General features: G+C 41.1%; 2 protein-coding genes across 2 annotated transcripts; both read right to left on the bottom strand.

Annotated features, from left to right (window-relative positions):
• Positions 1-2,265, bottom strand: LOC109985981 (E3 ubiquitin-protein ligase TRIM35-like). The gene has a single exon (XM_020636457.3). The coding sequence runs from the start codon at positions 2,073-2,075 to the stop codon at positions 642-644; it is 1,434 nt and encodes a 477-aa protein (XP_020492113.2). The 5' UTR covers positions 2,076-2,265; the 3' UTR covers positions 1-641.
• A 4,271-nt stretch (positions 2,266-6,536) lies between these two features.
• Positions 6,537-11,006, bottom strand: LOC109985982 (zona pellucida sperm-binding protein 3). Its single transcript, XM_020636458.3, has 9 exons — positions 10,845-11,006; positions 9,955-10,262; positions 9,739-9,857; positions 9,510-9,613; positions 8,622-8,799; positions 8,225-8,342; positions 8,033-8,115; positions 6,961-7,049; positions 6,537-6,754 (listed from the first exon to the last, which is right to left on the bottom strand). Exons 1-9 carry the CDS (start codon positions 10,960-10,962, stop codon positions 6,690-6,692), a joined length of 1,182 nt encoding a protein of 393 aa, XP_020492114.1. The 5' UTR covers positions 10,963-11,006; the 3' UTR covers positions 6,537-6,689.
• Between the last annotated feature and the right edge of the window lie 4,494 nt (positions 11,007-15,500).

Below are 15,500 nucleotides of genomic sequence, written 5' to 3'. Positions count from 1 at the left end.
TAATAATAATAATAAAGATTAGTTTATTATTAACAACAATGACAAACTCATTCTCTGTTAAAATCAAATACATCAACACAACACAGCACAAGTTATAAATCCTGATTCAGATCAAGTGTAGAAACATTGATTGATTAGTAAAAGGTGAAAAATGAGACAGACTAAAACAACATTTCATTCTCTATTTTTTGTTTTGATTGAGATCCCCTTTAGCTTTTGCATAGCAGCAGCCATTCTTCCTGGGGTCAACATGATTTACCCAAATAAACCACCCTTTGAACATCCATTTAATAAGACAGGTGTGTAGGAAAGCAATGAGTCCATCCAAAACTTAAAGATAAACTCCCGCACACTGTCTGACTTGCAAACAAACATTTATTGGCGACACTTCGACACTAGATCTTCATCGGGCAAAAAAGGCAAATGAATCATCGACACATTGTCCATAGATGTTTGTTTGCAAGTAAGACAATGTGCAGGAGTTTACTTTGAAGTCAACATGATTTCTAAAATGAAAAATACACATAACATCACTGTACAATCAAGCAGCTTTACGGTGTTGAAAATTGAAGCCAATGCCGAAGTGCAAAATCCTGCAGTTCGACGAGTATCCACTAGAGGATGACACAACGGTAAAAGAATCAGAGAATAAGATTCAGATGAAAATTATCATCATCATCACACTGAGGCATTTCTTTTTCTACAGTCACAGAGACTGTCCCCGGTAAAACCCTCAGCGGGTGTTCCCCCCCAGTCCTGATGTATGGAAACAGTTTTTCAGAGAACGTGTGTCTGAAGGTGTGTATGTGTGTGTTAGCGTCGAGATCAGAGAATGACAGCTCACCTCTGTCACAGTCCAGATTCACTCTGATCCTCTGGAGCTTCGTCTTCACCGAGAGAACAGTGTTTGAATGGGATGTGGACGATGCTTTGTATGTTTTAAAACTGAGCAGTATCGTCCATAATCCAGAGTGTATGAAACTGTCCCTCTCGACAGACTCTATCACACCCAGAGACCAGTTTGTGCTGTCTCCAACCTCGATGTCCCAGCTGTGAGTCCCTGAGTTAAAGCCCTCAGAGCCCAGGACAGAGCAGAATAAACCGAACCTCTCCGGATTATCAGGAAGCTGCTGTCCCTCTCCTCCTCTCACACAGATCAGATCTTCAGACAGGGTGAGTTTGGGATAAGCAGTGTTTGGATCCAGAATCACAGGACTGTAGGAGACCATGTCCTTCATCTTTTTCCAGATGTTGAAGCTCAGGTTGCCCAGGTGTTTGGCCTGGTTGATAAGAGCTCCCGAGGGCAGCTGTAGATCCTCCAGCAGGGTGCACTGCTGCACTCTTTCCACCGCAGCCTTGTAGTTTTTCAGGAATGAGACGTCTTCGGCTCTCAACTCGTCCTCTGTGGCTCTGACTGTGAGTGAAAGAGCGGCTATCTCTCCGTTCAGAGCCTCCATCTCCTCCTTCATCGTCTGACTCTTCTGCTCCTTTTCCTCCCTCAGTGCACACAGCCTGGCCTCCTCCTCCTCTTCTAGAAACCGGTGAAGCTTCTTAAACTGCTCCCTAATCTCTCTCTCTGTGTGTCGCGCCTGGACCTGAATGTGTTCTGCTGTTTCATCAAACTTTACTTGAACTTCTTTAAAATCCTTTAACTTCTCCTTCAAGGGTTCCAGAGTGTCCTGAAGTTTCTTCTTGTGCTGTTGAGCGGCTTCATCGATGGGTTTGTATCTGTGTTCGCTGTGTTTTCCTGAATCTCTGCAGACGACACACACTGGCTCCTGATGGTCCAGACAGAAGAGTTTGAGTTTCTCAGAGTGCACGCTACAGAGAGCGTCCGAAGTGCTCTGATCTCTCTCCTGCATAAAAATCTCACACAGATTCTTTAAAACCAAGTTGATAGGTAATGCCTTTGAATGCCTTCTCCTACAAACTGGACACTCCTGATTTTCCCTCTCCTTCCACCAGCTCTGCAGACAGTCTTTACAGAAGCTGTGGCTGCAGGACAGAATGACTGGATTTTTATAGATGTCATGGCAGACCGGACAGCACAGAGATTCCTCCAACTTGGACGCCATTTAGCTGAGAGTCAAGCTGAAGCAAAGCAGACGAACAGCATCAGTCACTCCCTTTCAATTAAAGTTTGTGGATTCAGTTTTAGGTTGAAGCGTAGGTATTCTCAGTATCCTCGTATTCCCAGTATTTCCTCCTGCAGCTGTCTGATTATACTATAAGGGTGAATAAGTCCTTCGTCCTTCAGTGCGTCTCGTCTCAGTGAGGCAGAATAAGAAACCTTTGACCGGGCTGTCTCAGGTGTGTCAAGACATGGGGATGGAGATTTATTACTGTGGCTTATTGGGTTCAAGGTTCATAATTTGGTACTTTGAGATCATTGGTGACTGACCAAAACATAACATTTTCTGGACGGATTCCATTACTTACAACCGTGGCGTTGTGTTTCAGCTGTGGAGCTCCTGACCATCCGTCTCCACTGAGTGAGAGCGGAGATTCAAGAGTCCGCTCGGGCCCCATGCAAAAAATCACAAAGGGCCAATCCAACCAATGTTGAAAATTAAATTCCAAAGTTCACATAAGTATTTGTTTTTCAAAATATTTACATTCACCTGAAAGAAAATTCAGTCTTAATTGCATCAGAGAATATGTTCATGTTGACTTAAAGATCAAATTAAAATACAAACGATACGATTGCATTTAGATTTAATTTGTTTGAGTCAAATGATGCATGTTTAATCTGAAAAACTCAAAAGTATTTGTGTTAAGGCATTTTTATTTTCATATTTGCTTTTCCATTTCAGTCATGAGAACTGAATTTTAATCATGTCATACAATGTGCATATTTGGAGATTAAAATTAAACTGCAAACTTGATGAATTAATTCTCATTTACTTTTGAGTCAAACAATGCACCTTTATGAAAATTAAAAAGCATTAATTTGCTTTCCAATTTATTCTACGAGAACTATTTAGTGGAGCATTTTCTGTAAATTAAAAACAATTAATGTATTTTTCTTTTATTATTTTTAATCATGTTATACAATGTGCATACTTGGAGATGGAGATTAAACTGCAAAGTTGATGAATTAAATTTAATTGTATTTTTTGTAGTCAAACAATGCATTCAAAAGCATTTATTTAAATGCATCTGAATTTTCAAATTTGATTTTTATCATTTGAAGTCTGATCCCGAGTTGCTTCCTAAGACGTTTAGCAGCACAACAAGAGTGCTGTCACATGAGGGGTCCCTTGGGAGGTTTCTTACTGTCATTGCAAACTTTGCACATTTTGAGCCATTTCTGTGGCGTATATTTCTCAGCCTTCAGGGCCACCCCTACTGGCCTGGGGCTCCAAGCAGTTCCTTACCTTGCCTGTTGAAAGCAACATCTCTGAACAAAGAGTCCTAAGACACAATATGTGCATAGCAAATAAATGAAGATGCAGGCGATTTCACGCAATTTGACAAGAAGAATAAAGAAATGAAGGAAGATCTTACAAAAATGTAGTTTCTTCACAGTCAAAAGCCAAACACATTAACAGCCATCACCCTCCCTCGGTGAACTGTTCTCTGTTTATGCAAAAAGAAATCCCCCAAATTCCAAAGTTTCACGCAGCACCTGAACGCATCTGAATCTGCTGCGTCCGTCTAAACTGACGTCATCACGTCCTCTGACTGATCTTTTATCTGGAGAAAAAAACAAGTTCCCGAAACTGGAAACTAACAATAAAACGTTGTATGTGTAACTAAATACCTTCTGGACATTCATGCGATATATCTTTAAATGAACCATGATGAATGACGTCATAGTTAACATGTTAATCTCACATTTTTTGTTACAAATAACTCATATATACCATATAACATATATTTTGAGAACAACAGATACAAACAGTTTTTTTTTATTATAGATTATTAAACTGTTTAAAAATATGGCCAAATCCAGCTGACACAATTAATAAAAATAGATTTGATAACTGCCGAGGTACTGCAGATGTAAATATTTATCCCAAGGCTAACTCTGGTGCAGTGCATCAAATTGCAACATTTATGTTTAATATTGTACATGGTCCCTTTACAAATTAAAAGTTAAGTAATAAATTATTAAAGAACAGATCATTTTCATTTGGCGGTCGAAACAATACAATCGTGTGATGGTAACTTTCCAGATTGTCAGAAGGCAAGTCCATTTGTTTACACTGAAGTCCTTCTTTAACATAGTTCATAACACCAACACCCTTCCTACATTTACGATCTCACCTACAGACACTATAACCTGGAATAAGAAAAACACTAGATCTGGTTAAACACACCTCACCCTGGTCAACATATACTTATGTTTTCATGCTCGTTTATGATCGACACTGACAAACTTAATTATGATATGATACTAAATGCGTTAAATACATTTTTTTTATTTTTTGTTGATGGAAACAGAAGTGTTTGTGACTGAAACCAAACCCAGCTTGTTGAGACCATCAGCTGATTTAAACTTACTTTTTTTTATCCCAGGAGGTTTGTAAAGTGTCTCGAGATAACATTCGTTATGAATTGGCGCTGTACAAATAAAGATTGATTGATGAGTGATGAGTGTTTGCAGGTTTCCCAGGATGTGCAGTTCATTTTCCTGCACCTCCTCCTCAGAGGCAGCAGGGGGCGCTGTTGCTGCATACGCAGCTCTGTTTCAATCCACTCTGGTTCATTTCAGTCTAGTTTTTTCTTGGGTATGAAGACTCCCACACTCTGACATATTTATTCAACTTAACTCCAAAAATGTAACTGCACATATCTTTTTTTTAAATTCATTGATTTTGACTCCCATATTTACTCTCGTTGGGTTTTTTGTTGTTAAAGTCAAAGTCCACTCAGTCAGCCGATCTTATTAACGTTTACTCTAGTTACATTTCATTCTTTTCTAAACTGAGGTTAACAGAAAATACTAAACTGATGTTAAGATGACATCAAGAAAAAAAAACAGCTCTATACTTCTACTCTGAAGCAGAAGCTTTTTAAATGAAGATATGCAACATGTTGGGTTTTAGATGCTTGATCAATTATTCATCCTTTTAACTGTAACAAAATAGATTAAAAAAACATGTAACATTTATTAACTGACACATCTTTTTTTTTTCACTCTACTTGTCTTTTACTACTCTTTAAAAAAAAGGTTAATTTACAGTTTAAGGAATAAAAATTAAACAACAGAGTGCAACAAAGATCTTTAGTCAAAATGCTCCCTGCACATTCAGCTTATCAAAAACCTTCCTGCTCTCGTTTAAGAGCTACAGTGCTCCATCAGAAAAACCCTAATGACTCTTTTATAGGAGAGGTTCTCACCTGGTGGGTCAGGACCCAACAGTGGGTCATGGAGCTGTTCTCAGTGGGTCGTGAATGTGTGCAAGGGAATTTTATTTTGGGTCAAATAGTCTGAGGCGCTTTTTAAACACGTGTTTTGTTCAGTTTCTTTGTATCGTTTGAGGTCCAAACTGCGTAACTTCACATGAAATAAATCTGATTGGTTGGAAAGTATCAGACATTTGGGTTTTGGATTTTTCATGAGTAATTGGTGGTCTGCTCTGCACTGTAGCGTTGTCCACACCAAGAACCAGAACTAATAACTTTTAGTCTCAGTCAGGAGTAAAGTCAGTTATTGAATTACGAGGTAAACGTTTTCTTACTGGAAAAATTGATGTTTCTTACTTCCTGTTGTCAGACTAACACCCCTCTGGCATTCAACTTTAGAGAACAAATAAGAAGACTACCACTGAGTTTTATTTTATGTTAGACTTTAATTGTTTAGGCTTTGACCCCGTGACCTCTGAGTTTCAGGTCACACAGACGTCCCTCTCCTCCCCTGAGAGACAGAGCGTAGAGATGGATGAGTCTGACAGGAACCTCCTCTCCGGACCGTGATGGATGCAGCTGCCTGCGACACTCCAACCGCGGCGAGGGAACAAGGCAGCTTCACGTGGAGGAGGAGCAGGAGGGTGGAGGTCAGGGTTATATATAGAAAACAGATGAGGCACTTTGCCCCACCCTCTCTGTGATGCATGATGACAGCTACTCCAGCTGCGTCCACTCAGGTGATGTCATCTAAAATGGACGATGGGTGAAGTGGCAGAGCAGCTGTCCCAGCATGGCGCCCGGACCCTGCCGGCCCACCGAGTCGAGTAAACTCTGCTCACCACAGCATGAAGGACCAGAGACCGGACAGGTCCGAGGGGGTGGTGACATTTATAGTATTTCCTGAAAACGGTGGAAGACCATAGAGACTGTATGCTCGAGATAGTTTTGCTCTCTGCATTTAAACTTCTGCCTGATGTTTTCCAGTTTGTTCTTCTCCGCTCTTTTGTTGACTTTGTGATTCGTTTACACTCACAGCATAGATACAGAGGTAAACAGTCTCATTTTAGCATCGTGTGGTGGACTGTTGCCTTGTTTCATGCGTGACCAACCACATGAGGATTTCAGGGGCGTTTCTCCTGAAATTATCTAGAAATGCATTTGTGAAAACAGCAGTTATGTCATCATGAAAGAGTGAACCTTTTTATTTTTCTCAAATCAGTACCCTGAATATTCAGTTTTCTCTGATTGAAAACCTGCAGACAACAACCAGATCAGAATATTAGAGGAGAACTTAAGTCTCATTCATTTAGTAGAAAAGTTTCTGGGTTGTTTTTTCACCGTAGAAGTCTGTCCTCCACTTTGATTGGACCAACAGCTGATTCATGCTGCCACAGAGTACCTGCAACATACAAACATAAACCTTAATGCATGTTATAAAATAACATGACTGTAAAATGCACCAAAAACTACACTATAGTCACATCTTATTTCTCCACTTTGTTGTATTGTCATAAAAGCATAAACTTGATTCTGCTGTGTATATAATCTGCAAGCAGTCAGAACGCAGTTAAAGAAAGTCAGCAGCAAAGTCTTGGTTTATCTTACCTGTTCCTGGCGGTTGACTCTGCCCTCGTGCTCCACAGTCTGTATCACAGCAGGTACACGCGTCATGTCTGCCACTGGCCTCCCTCCACCTGTCATTCATAAGCTTGGCTTCATCAAACTGATCAAAGACTCAGAATAACATCATAATTTTCACATCTTTTGAATTTAAGGGACTTGTGTAATACATTAGTCACTGATGCTACATTTTATTTTGTTATTGTACAACTCTGATTTCTAAGAATAAAAATCAGATAAAACTTTTTATTCTGGAAGAATTTCTTCCAGAATAAAGCGCCAAATAGCAGCAGGGTGAAATAAGAGTCACACAATGAAGCATTAAATAACAGTGGGTGTGAAAAAGGAATTGGCTAAATAGAAAATAATTAAAGTGTTGAGGACAAAGAAAATGCTTTACTTTTGTACCCATCAATTATATGAAATAAAATAATTTTTATTAAATTGGTAACCGGTTCCTCCATCTTTGAGCATTAAGGAAGTGAGTAAAACAATTTGTTCTTTTAAAAAAAAAAAAAAAAAAAAAAAAAAAAAAAAAAAGACACATTTGGCTTAATTAAGAGGCGTTTAAGGGACGGATCAAAAGCCCCTTTTCCACCAAGCAGTCCAGTTCACATTTATTTCCACTTTCCAGATATGGGCTAAAGAGCTAGCATTAGCACTTCCCAGGCAGGGAATGACTGATTAGGCCCCAAAAAAAAAAAAAAAAAAAAAAAAAAGAGTTTATGAAGTTATAAAATATGCTGTGGATTTTTAAAGTAATTTCAAGGCTGTTTTTTTGCAGCTGCTGTCTGCACATAGCGCTGCCCCATGATGACCTCGAGAAGCGGTCCTTAGGAATCATTGATCTTTGTTCACTTTTTATTGGCTTTCTGCTCAGTGAAACCCGGGATTGAGAGAGGTAAAGTTACAGCAATGTTCAGAATGATATATTTGAGATCATACAACCTTTTAAAGAATAAAATCTGCACCAATCTTTTCAATCATGGCAGTCCCTTGAGAATAATGTTTTGTGTTGTTTGTAGCAGACTGGATGATGGGAGTTGTAGTGTTTTACCCGTTGGAGAATGAGCAGGCCTTGTTTGTTGCGTCAACAGCTGCAGACGCTGCTGTGGCTCTCACACTGCAGGTGATGTACATCTAAGAAGACAGCATTACATTTAAAATTAACTGAAAAGTAATGGATATTCAGACAGGTGATACAGTTTGAAATGCAAGAATAGTTAACGTGACGCGTATAAGGACTCGCCATGCCGCTGTGGTCCTGCTGGAACCTGAACGCCTCCAACTCAAACTGCAGTCTGTCGTCCTGAGACCGTGGAAGGAACTGAGAGCTGGAGCCAGTTAGTTGGCTGTCAAACAGGCACCTGAACGCAACACAAAGGGCTATTAAGACAAATCATACTTGACCAAAAACAAACAAAAAAAAAAAAACCAGACTCTCAGACAATGTCACATGGGACAGAGAATGTGCCTGAACACAACACACAAAGCTAGGATGAGATAAGACACCTGAACACAACACAGATCATCAGACAGACAAGACACCTGACTGCAACACCCAAGAATGTCAGACACAAGAATGCAACAGGTTGTGTGTGATGTCACAAAATCAAGGTCATGTGTGTTTGACCTGGTTGACTGACCCGTTGTTTCCAAGGAAGGAGTATCGAGGGACCGTGTCCATGTTCGGGACAACAGTGGCCACGCAGTTGTCGACCATCACTCTGAGAGGAGCGTGATGAAACTGTTTGACCGAAACTTCAAACTTCATCATGTCTCCCAGCAGGAAGGCAGAGGACGGGCGAGAGAACTGCCAATCATCTGTGAAGTGGGAAGAAGTCATTAAGAAAATCCAATAAAATTCAAAGGCAATCAAACGGAAAAAGCAAATACATTCCACAAATAAAACATCTCAGGCCCTGTGTCCATCTAGCGTTTTTTTATTAAGCGCCAGCATCTTGTTTCACTTGTTTTCAATGAGTAAAGAGCGTTTGTAGCAGCAGGCAGTCGCCTGGAGAAAGAGCGCAGCGCCCAGCGGTTTTTTTCCTCCAAGCTCTCTGCCTTTTGTGCATCAGCTCCAAGCGCTCAAATAGAAAATCTTGAAACTTTTAAGAAAGGCGCTGTTGATGTCACCAGCGCTCTTATCTAAATTTATGGTATTCCCCGGATGATTTCCACCTACAGATCGTGTCTTGTACCCACATCCTCCTCGCGCCGTATCTGATAAAAAGACGATCTCAAATATAAAACATGCAGTAAAAAGTAAGAGAGCCGTGTCAGTCATACAGCGGCTGTTGTGAACAGACTGTTGTCATGGAGACAGGATGGCCATTTAGTATTTTTCTTAGAGCACCTACACTTCATGCTAACACACCCGAGTGCACAGCCAGCGCTTTTCTGCCCAGAAGAAGAAAAAAAAACCGCTAGGTGGACACAGGGCCGAACTCTTTAGAGGTTAAGTAGAACCTCTTGACCACAACACTTTTAAGAAAGTTACCTTCCATCATGAATTAGTTCCAACAAAAACTCACCAGTCATGATTCTGAAGTCGAAGTAGAGGTTTTCCTCTGAAGCTTTGGTGTCGCTGAATGGCGTCCAGGTCGGCTTAAACACGTCGCTGCTCACATCGTGTTTCCTACAAACAGAAACACTTAAACGTCATGTCCTTAAGAGGAGACACACATTAAAAGTAAAACATTTCAATGACATGATACTGCAAGATAAATTCAGTTGTTCTGGTTCAGAGTGTCTAAATCAGACCTCTGGTATTGACACTGGATGCTGACTGACACGTCTCCGGTTTGGACGATCTGAGCGTTTCCCAGAGGAGTGGGGGTGTAATGCAGCGTGAAGGCGTAGATGAACCAGTCCTCAGTCATCTGAAAGAGTTTAAAATACAACAATGCAAGTTTAGCGCCCCCTGCTGGCTGGCAGCAGTATATGGGGTCAGCCATGTTGTTCTTGTTAAACTCTTACCATCAGCTGGCTCCCACATCCGTGCAGCTCCGACTCAAAGATCAGGACTTGAGTGCCAGCGTCCTCTCCTGTGGCCGGACATCCTCCTAGCGTCACGTCTGAAGTCAGGACAGGTTTCCCGATGCCCAGCAGATCTTTTTTGGCCTCCACACGGACAGAGCGCTCCCCACAGACGGCGCTGACGCTGTCGGCTGCTGTTGGGACCTTCAGCTCGAACTCTGGAGGGTAGTGAGGCTCGTCCTCCGGGGGCGGCATTGGAAACCTCCAGGATAACGGTTCATGGAAGGACTGCTTCTCCTGGAGGTTATCTAGGAGGAAAAGTTGATTCTCGACATCGGAAACTGACTCAGATCAATGAATTAAAATAGTTTTAACCTTAAATGCCGAGGCAAGAAGCAACTCACTCCATCCGGTCTCTTTTGTTAACATTTCATTAAAAGTATGAAATTAATTTATTTTGGCTCATTACGACTGTAGCTCACATCAAACTTAAGGTGGATGTTTTCTGCACACCAGCCACAAAGGGGCAGTAATGAGACCAGTATACTTAGAAGCAGCTGAATAAGGCAAAGTTATAATAAACAGTATATAACATGGGCAACATTTTAGCTGAAAAACACTTTGGATTCCTCTAGGTAATTTGTGTATTTTTTCAAATCTGTCAACCATCTTGGCAAGTCTTCTTTAGGTCTGTGTAGCCGTTATATACACAGTATGTAAAGACAGTGTTGTAATACTCTATTTCAGTCGTGGTCTCAAGACCACTTTTTGGAGGTCTTGGTCTCGTCATCAAAAGCATTTTTACTTGGCCTTGTCTCGGTCTCAGACTGGGTGGACAATCAACACTTTTCTTGATCTATGTTACAGAGAATGCTGTGGTTCACACATACCTGCTGGTTTCTTGACTCCGGTCTTCTGTGGTGCCTGGTTTCCAAACTGGTTCCACTTCCACTGAGCTGCTGACAATCCAAACAAGAGACAGAGAAAAAATTGAACACACAGCTCCATGCTGAATTTTTTTTTTTTTAAGCTTCCTCTCAGAAAACACCTTGGCCCTAGGCTGCAGGAGGCTTTATAAGGCTGATATGTGGCTCCGCCCAACGTCTGATTGACCTCACGGTGCTCCAGCTGTGCCTCGTTCACCTGCACAGACCTGCTGAGACTAACCTGAGCTCCATTCAAACACCCACACAACTTTAAAAAAAAATACAAGCTGACAAAGATGTCTGACTTGTTAAGGTGGATTGTGGAGGAATCATTTCAAAATGCAGAAAAAGACACTTCATTAATAAATAAAAGAAAACTAAAACTAAAACTAAAAAAAAATTCATATAAAAAGGTGAACAAGAATATTATTATTGTTGTTGTTATAATTTGGATCATGGCATTAATTGAAGTAAAACAACCCACCCATTCACACACTGATCCATGTGTGCATCCATCCACCATCAGAAGTAACTAATCCCATTCATACACCACCACTAAGCAGTGGGAGCAACTTTGGGTCAAGTGTCTTGCCAAAGGACACATTGGACATGTTGCCCAGCTGGGGATTGAACTCTTGGCCATCTGGTTGAGAGGCGATGACTCTACCAACTGAGCCACAGCCACCTCTTAGAGTAGAGAAAGTAGATTCATCATCTCCATGTGGGCGCTCTCTGACCGCCATGAGGCAGATCAAAGCCGTGGCACAGACGCCGCGTTCAGACTTATCCTGGATCAGCTAGGCTCAGAACCTGAGACCTGAGCTTTGGATGAAATCAGACAGAAATAGATCAGCTTTGCTTTGTGTTTATTTGTTTCTCTTTACCGGGCAGCAGCTCAGGTTTACAGTTAACATTTTTAAAAAGCCTCATTGTTTGTTATATTTCACGTCGCAATGAAGTTTAAATCTGTCCCGAGCAGAAACCTCCAGTCTTGAAAAATGAAGCCAATGAAGAAGTGCAAAATCCTGCAGTTCATCGAGTGTCCACTAGAGGCTGGCTCCAGGCGCACCGGAAGTCACATACACACAACAGGCAAAAAGCAGATTTTACAGCAGAAATGTGTGAATGTGTGTGTGTGTGCGTGTGTGTGTGTGTGTGTGTGCATGTGTGTGTGTGTGTGTGTGTGTGTGTGTGTGTGTGTGTGTGTGTGTGTGTGTGTGTGTGTGTGTGCGTGTGTGTCACTAATTAAGGTCCTGATGGACTTCCTTCTGCTCAAATTGTTTATGACTCATTAGAGGTAGACAAACAGGCTGCCCTCTCCTCATCCCCCATGTCCTCTGTGAAAATCATTAGTCCAGGCAAGGTCGCACGCACGCACGCACACACACGCACACACGCACGCACGCACGCACGCACGCACGCACGCACGCACGCACACACACACACACACACACACACACACACACACACACACATACACACACACTGTGTGGTGACTGTGGGTACATCCCAGTTCCCTTAATTGCATCCAAGTGTCCTCCACTTGCATCATAGTCCCTCCCACCAGAGATGCATGGAGAGATGCAAGGAAACGAGGAGAGAGGAAATGAGGAGATATGTTTTAAGAGACATGAAACGTCCTTTCCTCTGTAGCGTCAGGTGAAGCGACGTCCGTTTGTGATGATGACATCAGCTGATCACGTTCAGCTGTCAGTCGACTTAAACAGCTGTTTATGTCCGCACAAATATGAACTGTATTATTTCTAATAAAATACACACAGTAGCAGTGTTTAGTCTCTTTATGTTACCTGATAGCAAACACCTGTACATGAAGAACAACCTGCAGTCTGCTTAAAACCAAAAGGACCATTTCTACAGACAAAAATATTTAATATTGAATTGTTTATTTATTTTTGACTAATCATTTGATAATGAACTCTGCATTTCATAAACAAAGATATTTTATGATGTCCTAGGAACACGGGAAATTATTTTTAAAGTTCTAAATAGAGAAAGAAAACGTGACATTTTTCAAACACGAAGCTCATTAATGATCAGTCTGATATGAAACTTCTTTAACATAATGATGAATGTAAAACGTGTTTCTGACCGACAGACGACTCCCACGCTGTCAGCCGTTCATTCTCAATATAATAAATTAAAACGGACAGTCTGACTGATCATGAAAAGAAACTATAACCTACCTGTTATAGTTATGAAGGAATCGCTTATGATCATTTGATTTCCCATTAATCCAGCCATCCATATATACCTAATAATTCACTTTTTTAGTCTACATCTGTAAATTTTGTAATTACTGTACATAGCACAGACTCTTGCACTTTCTGCTTATTTGCACTTCTGGTGAGATGCCAAACCTCATTTCGTTACTCTATACTTGTATATGTGTAATGACAATAAAGTTGAATCTCATCTCATCTCATCATTTTAACACTTCATACAAACAGACTTTTTGTTTGACAGTGAATCAAAAACAAATCAAATATAAAGTTGGGAGAGATCGGTCTACACTACATTATATTGGTTTTATATAACTTATGCTTCATATTTCGTTGTTACTCCTCATGTCAAACACTTTTTTAACCCCAGCTCATCACAGACTGACTCTTTACACACTGACAGATGTTTACAGTCTGTTTAAATGTCCAACGCTCTGTTTAGCGTCTTTTTAGAGTCTGTCTCTTCCCCGTTATTGCTCTCCGCTCATGCTGATAAGTTTCATTGAAGTTTGATCCGCTGCAGCGTCCAGTCAATGAGTGATATTCGATAAGGGGGCGTGCCTGTCAGTAAAAAGACTTCTGCAAAGTCAGCTCTCCTGTATCCTCGGTCATCGCTCTTCAGGTCTCTCTCCTCTCTTCTCGATTCTCTCTCCTCCGTTCAGTTACAAGAGCTTTGGGACGATCCTTAACATGGCAGGTCTAAAACTACTTCCGGATCGGCCGAGGAGCGAGGACACGAGGAGACAGCATTTAAGAGAACTGAGATGCAGGGTGTGTCTACAGAGAGCCTGTTCTCTGACTGGATTTTACTGTTTTGGATCATATTGGTTGACTTGTTTGTGGGCGGAGAGCTGGTGTGTTTCCACCAGCCAATGACAGTAGACAGGTGAGTTTAGGCATGGAAGCGATTCAGTGACTTGACACCATTCAAACCTGCAAATATGGATGTGGACGTAGCGTCAGAATAGAAAATGTAATCACAGTAAGGTGAAACGCCAAGCAGGCTCCTTCCAAAACGAGGGTGAAACTTGTGTTGGCTTTCATCCACAGACGCAGAGTTGGTCTGTTGGACAGGCAGGTGAAAAACACCTGCTTGTTCTAGCTTGCAGTGCAGCTACAGACTGTAAACATACACACTACGTCCTTCGGTGAGTGTGAGCTTCTAGGGGCGATGAGCCCAGGAGGAGGCGCCCAGTTTTGTTGTGTTTTATAATTAGTTAAAGTTGAATAATTCAACGTCTGAAACAGAATGGTAAAAGTAGTTTTAAATCATTGTTGTACTTCAGTGGAAAAATCCAGGTTTTATTCTGGGGCATGATTTTTTTTTTGTTTAATTTTAATCTGTGTGTAGATATGTTCAAATATTTGGAGAGGCAAATTTCACCGTTTGCGTTTGTGCATGTGTGTGTGCGTGTGTGTGTGTGTGTGTGTGTGTGTGTGTGTGTGTGTGTGTGTGTTAGCTTAAGTGTTAGCGCTGGTTTCTCCCTCCGTTCATTTCCTGTATAAACTGCAGCAGCCTCCTGAGGCTGTTAGCGACTCACCTTCACTGATATTAATGAGCTCTCTCTGCTCATTTCCTTTATTTATTAACTGCTAACAGCCAGAGGTGTGTGTGTGTGTGTGTGTGTGTGTGTGTGTGTGGGTTCAGCCGTTTAATGTCGTGTTATTTTTACGCAGACGTGGCTGTTTTGTGTGATTTTTATTTTTTATTTTTTTATTTTTTGTTTCTGGAAAACAAAGCAGTTTGTTAATGATGTTGATGGCAGCAAGTTTTCAGTTCGACCTTGATGAAGGAGGAGAGACTTTTTAGATGACAAAACTCTGCTGAGACAACAACATGTGATACAGTACAGACACAAGACGGTGTTCTTTATTAGATAGATCAAGAGACAGAGAAAACAAGAACAATATGTATATTATAGAATAATAGTCATAGTTTAAATCTATCACACGTTTGTTATATACTTTGTGGAATTGTGTGCCTCACATTTGAGACCCTCTGAAAACGGCTCTGTGACCCACTTTTGGGTCCCGACCCACCAGTTGAGAACCACTGGTCTATGCCATCGTGAGCACTGCATCCTAAGCTAATCTTTTGCACATTTTTAATAACCACAATTTTTATTTTAATTGTTCCATGTGTTGTCTGACAAATAAAGAAACCCTGCAAGAGCAAAACGCTAGCTGGCGGTCTGATTTCCATGCTCTGGTTCACATTCACACATTCTCTGCTGGTTTGTGGACAGAAAACCATGGCGACTGAAACTTAGCGTATTATGTTGGAGTTAGAGCTGCAAAACAGTTGATTGGTGTTCACTTTTAGCCTTCTTCCTTCTTTGTAATTTTGAAAGTGTTGATGGTACCAAAAATGTTGTAAATG

Source organism: Labrus bergylta, chromosome 7, assembly GCF_963930695.1.
Source record: "Labrus bergylta chromosome 7, fLabBer1.1, whole genome shotgun sequence".
Classification (NCBI taxonomy): domain Eukaryota; kingdom Metazoa; phylum Chordata; class Actinopteri; order Labriformes; family Labridae; genus Labrus; species Labrus bergylta.
This window is presented reverse-complemented; position numbering and strand designations above follow the sequence as displayed.

Coding starts and splice junctions, on each gene's coding strand:
- LOC109985981 (XM_020636457.3), bottom strand. CDS start 2,075: ATGGCGTCCAAGTTGGAGGAATCTCTGTGCTGTCCGGTCTGCCATGAC.
- LOC109985982 (XM_020636458.3), bottom strand. CDS start 10,962: ATGGAGCTGTGTGTTCAATTTTTTCTCTGTCTCTTGTTTGGATTGTCA. Junction 9,614..9,738: donor ATCCAGTGTCAATACCAGAG/GTCTGATTTAGA, acceptor TTCTGTTTGTAG/GAAACACGATGTGAGCAGCG. Junction 8,116..8,224: donor AGCAGGACCACAGCGGCATG/GCGAGTCCTTAT, acceptor CTGTCTTCTTAG/ATGTACATCACCTGCAGTGT.